The 9118-nt window shown below is 35.4% G+C and overlaps 1 protein-coding gene across 1 annotated transcript in view; it reads right to left on the bottom strand.

Annotated features, from left to right (window-relative positions):
• Nucleotides 1-1001: 1001 nt before the first annotated feature.
• LOC128246708 (dentin sialophosphoprotein-like) overlaps nt 1002-9118 on the bottom strand; it is a 44053-nt gene continuing 35936 nt past the window's right edge. Inside the window, exons 11-12 of the mRNA XM_052965062.1 lie at nt 7478-7504; nt 1002-6955 (exon numbers count right to left, since the gene is read on the bottom strand). Coding sequence (XP_052821022.1) covers nt 6363-6955; nt 7478-7504 — 620 coding nt within the window. The 3' untranslated portion in view covers nt 1002-6362. The remainder of the gene's footprint in view (nt 6956-7477; nt 7505-9118) is intronic.

Below are 9118 nucleotides of genomic sequence, written 5' to 3'. Positions count from 1 at the left end.
CTTTGAAAATTTGCTGAATTAGATCTGCTAAAAATTCCCCCTGAATACTACCAAAATCCCCCTGAATTTTCAGACTTTTGAACAAAACCCCCTGAATGGTCTCCAGAAAATATGGCATGTATGTCCATCAAGATATGTGAAACATAAGAAATCAGTGTTATTTCACCTGCATTATATTGTTAGTTGAAAATTAAACATATAAAACATGGTTTTAGAACCAGTAAGGCAAAACCGATTGCAGAATTGACTGATTGGACAGTGATACATAATAGAGGTAATTGATTACTCCGAAATAATGTATATCATTTGACCTATTTTTAAACAATCATCAAATTACAAATGCGTTATGGACGATTTGAAAGGCCATTTTAGTATTGACATTAGGTTTTCAACTTCAACTGTTGACCAGACTTGACCCAAAACCTAACTTGATTAGACACATTCTTACCAACATGCATGAAGATAGGCTAGAAAATGTGGGGGCTAGTAAGTGTTCCCTGAGTGTTGACAACAGGGCACTTGGTGTGAGACCAGTTATTTCTGTTGTGTTTAATATAGGCACTAACCTGGCTTTTAACTTGTAAATACAAGTCCAAATTGATAAACAAGGAACTGGCAGCTCTAAAACAATGCAAGACAAAAATTATTATCACAAGAAAACACCACGTTGACCTTTGACCCCCCTGTCAAAATCGAGTACAAATACATAACCGTATATATAACACCAAGGAAATAATCGGCTACTAATTTTTTTTTCTCCAGACTTCCACTTTGTCCAATATATACACTGGAACCTATCAATTTCTGCAATAGAGTGTCAAATTCAGTCAAGTTCTCTGCGAAAAGAACATTTTTTTTCTTCCTGTTTATTCAATTTTAATAGAATATTGATACTTGAACACAAGCACTTAACATCCACATCTTGGTCAATGACAGGCCCATAACTGTTGTCTTGAGCCACTTAATTACAATACAGGGCGCTTAAAAGAAAAAGACGGCAATATGTTTAATAATATTTATTACAATTCTTTAGCACAGCTTAAAATGAAAATGAATGAAAACTATTCAAGCATTATCATGAGAACATGATATACCTAAAATTCTGTTGCATATTGTTAAAACAACATCAGAAACATAAACGACTCGATACATGTATAATCAAATGACAACAAATGATATAATTGATTAATATTGGTTCCACAATTTTCTTTGAAACTTTTTAACATGTACGGTGATGTTAAATCATTGTTCATCATTACGGCAGTTAATAACGTTGGGTTTCAAACATTCAAAATTTATAAGCCTCGTTTCCAGCTTCCATGCATGCTTTCGGTAGGATTTTCCAATCAGTACTGGAAACACATAAAATATACTTATTATTGTACAACCATCAACTAACCCTAATGAAGAGAACACAATTCATGCAATCTTTAACGTGCATTCAGAAATCAAAGCATTTAATTCGATCATATTCACAGTTTTTAATTTAGTTACAAGCAAATACTTGCCAACCCAATTTGTTTTATCTGATTTGACAAAATTCACCGCAATTAAAAAATCATTTGAGTTCATTCACTCATAAGCTGTGCCAAAGAGTCAATACCTGAATTTATCACAGATCAAGCAGCATAGTTAATTCCTATCAGAATTGTGGAACCAATATTACTCAATAATACTACACAATTTTTATGATTTCAGTTTTCAGCCAGCCTATTTTCAAGCAGCAAGATGATTGATTGACCTCATGAAATGATATGAATGATGGGCCATGCCCTTTGTTCGATTATCGCCTCAGCCAGTCGATTTATTATCATATTTAACCAGACCGATATGAAATAATCGTATTACATTAAGCAGTACATAGAAGACATGAAACCTGTTAAAAACATAAAGAACTAAAAAAGACAGCTTACAGAGTAACACTTAAATGACTTTGTACATGAGGCAAATTCCAGCACTTTCAAAATGATGTCATTGCATATTATAATCAAGATTTAATGACATTGACACACGACATATATCATAAAGTTCTGCATATTTATGATATTTTCAGACTTAAAGTTTGTAAAATAATATCACATTTATATCAGAGATGTATATATATATATACAATTATTAAAACATTCTGGTTCATACTGTTTTATCAACATTATTAAACATATATGTATACATTTAGACAATCAAAATACTTTTTAAAATTTCAAATTTGATCATTCTTAAACTGTAGTGTTTCTTCCAGGTCTGGCAAGGTACCTCTGTTTAAAAAGGGCATTACTTTTAGGCGTCACAGTTTAGTTTTCCTTAAAATTGGTAAAAGTACCCTCACACATCTGATATATCTGACATGTCATCTAAATAAATACAAAGTTTAACCTGACATCTGTTAGTAATGCATAGGACTCAGTTATTTTTTATTCATTTTATTTATTTATTTATTTTTTTTTTTGGGGGGGGGGGGTGACCTACACTAGGGATTTAGTCAGGTTTTAAAAAAGGCAAGGTTGCTGTGTTGCGGGACAAAAGGGCACATTATATCCGGCAGCGAATAATTAAAGCAATATGAATTTCATAGAAAATTTTAGAAATTGTGCTTATTTGACGTAATATTAGGTTTCAAGTACTAAAAAGGTTAAGTTTGTTTGAATTCATAATCATATTTCAAGTTTTAATCAAAACAAAAGAAATATTTCATTGTTTTATTAAAGCATTTAATTCATTTAGGGCAGGAGGGTGCACGTTCTGGTCTTCATAAGGGCAAAAGGGTTTTTTCCAAAGGGACAGGGTGCAGCACCCTCAGTTGACCCTCTAGCTTAAACCTTATATACCCTTAAAACTTCATAACTTCATAGACTTTTTTTGATTCTAATTGGGAATTTTAGATTGGGCAGCAAGCCACATTTCAGGGAGTCTTAAGGACAGCACTTTGCGATGTCTTGTGTAAAAGGCCTAGAAGAAACACTAAATTGACAATTTAAGAAATAAATCAAATTCTGAATAAAATGTAAAAAATCTTTCTTTCATCTAGAAAGCGAACATATTGCACTCTCCATACTATCAAGGCCCATAATCTAGGCATGCATGGGCGGATCTGGCTGGTTTTCGAAAGGAACCAATCTCTAATGGATATGTAGATACTGTACAAGTTTCATCGATATACAATCAAAACTAAAGGTTGTTTACAGACGCACATACTACATACACATTACCATCGCATAAGCTCTTCTGGCCTTTGGCCAGTAGAGCTAAAAATGAAATTGTACATGAGAAAGGACTTTTTAAGGCAAACACTCATCCATTCTTGCTGTTTTTTGCATTCAAAAAATGGTATCACTGAACATTTATTGAAGCCAGAGTAATGGGCCTTGCTGTATATGTATGTATCGTCTCTGGGAATTTTCTTACCAAGTTTCATTTGAATATCTTGAAAGTATTTGCACGCAACTGATGACAATGACACGAAGCTAATGACATAATACCTCAAACCCCTTTTTTCCGAAAAACAGACAAGCGAAAATTCCATTTAAAATCAAAGCATATGACACTTAATATGGACAAAGAATTACAACGATGGACAAAGCAATTCCTGTGTCTGCCATGCAGGTTGACACGAAAACTGACAATAAAAAAAATATTACATAAAAGTTATGTAGGCATTATGACAATTGCATCGTTTTATGGTAAAAAATCAACTGAATCCATTGTACATAGGTGTAAATGCATTTAACAAAAACCTATACAAAAGGGAGAAAAAATAAATATGGTTCCGTATGGAAGAAGATTTAGCAAAACAACAAATATATGTTATATGAAATAAATCCATGAAAAATATCTTTCTAAAAACAGTCCATAAATCCATAAAAAAACTTCAGAATATTGTAAAAATATTTTGTATTTCAAATGTTACAAATTTTAACAATTAGGCATAACAATTACAAGAATACTGTACTTTTTGCCCTACTAAAAGGCGCATAAGCATAATTATGGAAATATGGTTGGTCTTAAACTTAACACTAAACAATTGGTACCTAACAATTCAACTTCATCTTTAACAATAGCATAATGCTTAAAAATCTATATGTTTTCACATATAGAGGATAACTTTTCGTTTCTATTTAAGAAAGCAATATTTTTGACATAGTGAGCACCAAAAATTATTTCAATGAGCAGCGTAGCCAAAGGTATTTATGTCAAAGGTGAAATATCATGTCAAAGGTGAAAGGTGAAATATTTATGTCAAAGGTGAAATCTTTATGTATTCATGTCAAAAGTGAAATATTTATGTCAAAGGTGAAAGGTGAAATATTTATGTCAAAGGTGAAATCTTTATGTATTTATGTCAAAAGTGAAATATTTATGTTTGGTATCTATGAGGTGAAAACTATTGCAATCTTACACTGAAACAAACTTTCTATCTCATTCCATGCTTATAATCCATAGAAAAAAATATATATATTCAGAAAATTGGGCCATATACATGTATTTGCCATAATAACATGACTTCATACACGAAATGACATCATAAATTTTTCTTCCCAGCATTCTATGTATTCAAATTTTACAATGAAACAAGCTAACATCCAAGAAGAAGCAAATTGTTTTGCGATAAACTCACGTTAGAAAAATAATGTTTTATGGCTTAAACCATTACTAACGGTTTAAGAAAAATGCATAAAACATCAATTTTTGAACTTAAATATTAAAATCTGCGATCTAATTTTTGGTCAGCAGTCTTGTATAACTGATTTCCATGGATTTTCGCAAAAATTGGCTCGTTTCAATACAAAAAATAATGAAGTTGTCAAAACGTTCCATCTGTGTAGCTTTAAACCACAGGATGTGAAATGATATTATTTCCTCAAAGTGTCACTCAATAATAACAATCAATAACTAGAGATTGCTTTGTGAAAAAGCGCATGTCTCCCCCATTGTGTGGTCGTAGGTGAGAAATAATCAATGATGGATCCCAAAATCAATAGGGGCCATCAACTAGTCATGACTAACTGGCATACCAAGTATGAAGTTCCTGGGTGTAAACGTTCTTGAGTTATTGAGCAGAAACCGGTTCTTCACCTCAAGGTCAGTGACCTTGACCTTTGACCAACTGATTGCAAAATCAACTAGACATCATGACCAACCTCACTTCAAAGTTTGGTGAACCTAGATCAAAGCATTCTCCTGATATTGCACGGAAATATTTTTTTACATTAGAGGTCACAGCGACGTTGACCTTTGACCTTGTGACCCCCCAAAATATAGGAGTTTTCTAAACCTCATGATCAACCTCCCTACCAAGTTTGGTGAACCTAGGTCAAACCATTCTCAAGATATTGAGCGGAAATGTTTTTTACATTGGGGTCGCCGCGACCTTGACCTTTGACCTAGTGACCCCAAAAACAATAGGGATCTTCTACACCTCATGACCAACCTCCCTACCAAGTTTGGTGAACCTAGGTCAAACCGTTCTCAAGATTTTGAGCAGAAATGTTTTTTATATTGGGGGTCGCCGCGACCTTGACCTTTGACCTAGTGACCCCAAAAACAATAGGGATCCTCTACACCTCACGACCAACCTCCCTACCAAGTTTGGTGAACCTAGGTCAAACCATTCTCAAGATATTGAGCGGAAATGTTTTTTACATTGGGGGTCGCCGCGACCTTGACCTTTGACCTAGTGACCCCAAAAACAATAGGGATCCTCTACACCTCACGACCAACCTCCCTACCAAGTTTGGTGAACCTAGGTCAAACCATTCTCAAGATATTGAGCGGAAATGTTTTTTACATTGGGGGTCGCCGCGACCTTGACCTTTGACCTAGTGACCCCAAAAACAATAGGGATCCTCTACACCTCACGACCAACCTCCCTACCAAGTTTGGTGAACCTAGGTCAAACCATTCTCAAGATATTGAGCGGAAATGTTTTTTACATTGGGGGTCGCCGCGACCTTGACCTTTGACCTAGTGACCCCAAAAACTATAGGGATCTTCTACACCTCATGACCAACCTCCCTACCAAGTTTGGTGAACCTAGGTCAAACCATTGTCAAGATATTGAGCGGAAATGTTTTTTACATTGGGGGTCGCCGCGACCTTGACCTTTGACCTAGTGACCCCAAAAACAATAGGGATCTTCTACACCTCATGACCAACCTCCCTACCAAGTTTGGTGATCCTAGGTCATGCGGTTTTCCAGTTATCGATCGGAAACGAAGTGTGACGTACGGACGGACTGACGGACTGACGGACTGACGGACTACCGGACTACCGGACTGACGGACAGGGCAAAAACAATATGTCTCCCCCGAGAGGGGGAGACATAATAATAAAACCTATCTCATCTACTCCCAGAATATGTCCTTCCATCAATCTGAGTAAACCTCTTTTACCCTAGTCTGATTCATATCTGAATCATCCACAGAATTTCTTCTGGTATGGTCACTTTCCCCAGTAAAGGACATACCCTCTGGTTCTTGCCTTTCCAGAACATTTGGCACATTCCTGTCCAAGCTATTGGATTGTTCATTGTTTCTACCTGCTACATCATCCCCTAATCCACTGTCTGTCACCACATTATAATTTACTTCAAGGGAAGATTCAGGTAACAAACTATCACCATTCATATCACCACTATTTGATTCACCCTCCAATGGATAACTCTTCAGCTCATCCATTCGGAGGTGGGAAGGAGTATTCGTACCTCCACTAGACCTCACTGAAGAGTTCCCACCACTAACAGCCTGATGATTGTCAGGAGAGTGTATTCCAGATTCAACACGGTTGCTATGGTTACGAGGAAGTCTATTGCTATGAACTAAAGAGTCTAACTGCCTACCATCAGCAATATCTGATTGTTCACTAAAGTGAGCAACTCCATAAATCATGGAGGATGGTTGGCCTTCACTGAACGAATTTTCGGGACGTAGAGGATGACCTTGTACAGGTGCTTGGATTGGAGCTGAAATAAAGGGAGTGCTCATTAGGAATATAAATGTGTGTACCTATTACTTTTATTTTGCATATAACAGCACTTTATACTGAGAGTTTCTGATGTGAATTTCTGACTTATTATTAATATTCTTAGATACCTAGTAATATTGGTGATAACTTTTGGATTACTTAAAAAATGGCTTAAGATTGGCATACTGAAACTGGTGTTACACCAGTTATGGACAAGTTGTGTCAGCTTTAATCAAGAGTTATAAAATCAAAAAGGTCAAAAATGGGGTAAACCTCAATTGTTCACATTTACCTTAAACATTACAACTATCTTTAACTTAGTATTATGAATACCACTTTGCTACCAGTATATGTACCACATTTATCTTATTTAAATAAAACCATCTACATTTTATTACCACATAAATGTTTCTTGTTGGTGCCATTCAACTTTGTCCTACACACACAGAAATAATAACATTGATATCCGACCCTATAAAACCTGAGATTCCCTTCGATTTATAATAAATATACAACTTACAAACAACTCCAATGGGTCTAGCTGTATCTGCAGAAATAGAAATTCACTTCATTAAATGTCATATATATATATATACCAAAACAACATCAGCAAACAAAATTTAAACACAACTTAAGAACCTGTAAAAGCTCTCCCTGCTGGCCCAAATTGTCTATTTAGTGCAAAAACTCAATATCTGCTTCTATTTCTTTATGCAATTATTGAGTTATTACACTATGGTCACTTAATTATGGATTTTAAATAAAAGGGCTTAAGTTTAAAATATTGTGGCTGAGAACTTAAGTGTAAGAATCAAGGCTTGTTTCAAAACTTTTGTTTTACAATTATTTTGAAACAAGTTACTGCAAGTTATTTACCACATAACATAAATCACTCTCGTTGGCACGATGTTACATGAGGTTTTCTGTTGTGGGAGAAACCGTAGTACTTGGAGGAAACTAGCTTATTGACCATAAACCAGACTAACATGTGCCCAGGCCGGGAATCAAACGCAGGTTGCCTAGTTTAGAAGCCTAGTAAAAGATGTTGCAGTACAACTGCCAACACCTGGCATAAAATATACAATTACTAAAGCAAGAGTTATGGGCCATAATGAACACATGTGTTTTGTTTATGGAAAAATGTATAAAAAGTCTCATTTAAAAAGGTTTATTTTAGTTATGACCATGGTTAAAGTTTTGTACCACCACAACACCAAGACTTTATGATAATAGCCTGATTATTCATTTGAATATTTTAAAAGTGTTTTTGAGTAATGCACAAGGGTCAAGTTGTTACAGCAACACCAATGCTACCATAATAGCCCAACTGTTTTCGTTTTTGAATTTACAATGTACTGTTGTTGTTTGTATGCCGATGACTGTATGTACTATGTACCGTATGGTTTTAGCCAAGTTTTGAAAAGAGCAGGGTGCTGCAGAAGTGTGACAGGGTGCTAAGAATGAAAAGGGCACATTGTTTCAGGCTGTGAATTATAAATCTGACAAAAAATGTTAAAAAAGTGTTAAATTGAAGTAGTCTTAGCTTTCATCTGCCAGATACGTTTGTATGCATTTATTATCATAATATAAGCTTTTAAACAAAACAAAGGAAATATTTATTATCTAAAGCTTCCAATTCTATGAGGGCAGAAGGCTTCACATGCTGGTCTAGATGAGGGCAGAAGAGTGCTACCAAAAATGGACAGGGTGCAGCACCCTCTCAGTGGTTGAAATTAACAAAAGCCCGCAAGCCCTGCACTGGTAAAATGGCTTCTGGGCTTGCTCACATTCTGCATTTATATAGCAGGGCTTGTTAAAAATTTTTGATGCCAAGCAATAATATAAGAATTCGGGCTTGTTCATCCAAAAGTCTAATTTCGATGACTGCCCTCTTATAACTAAACTCTTCAGCTAACATGCTGGTCTAGATGAGGGCAGAAGAGCGCTACCAAAAAAGGACAGGGTGCAGCACCCTCTAATAACTAAACTCTTCAGCTTAAACCCTAGTATAGCCATCACTTAAGTTTTTAACAAGAGATGTTTGTCAAACATTATGCCCCCTGAGCGCCAAGTTGCCAGAAATATTTGGACAATTGAATGAAATATGCATGGACTGAAATGACAGCTGATTTGTCATTGGATGCATATGAGGCAGGTCATC

This window comes from Mya arenaria, chromosome 9 (genome assembly GCF_026914265.1).
Source record: "Mya arenaria isolate MELC-2E11 chromosome 9, ASM2691426v1".
Classification (NCBI taxonomy): Eukaryota; Metazoa; Mollusca; class Bivalvia; order Myida; family Myidae; genus Mya; species Mya arenaria.
The sequence above is the reverse complement of the archived record's forward strand: the minus strand, read 5'-3'. Positions and strand labels throughout refer to the sequence as shown.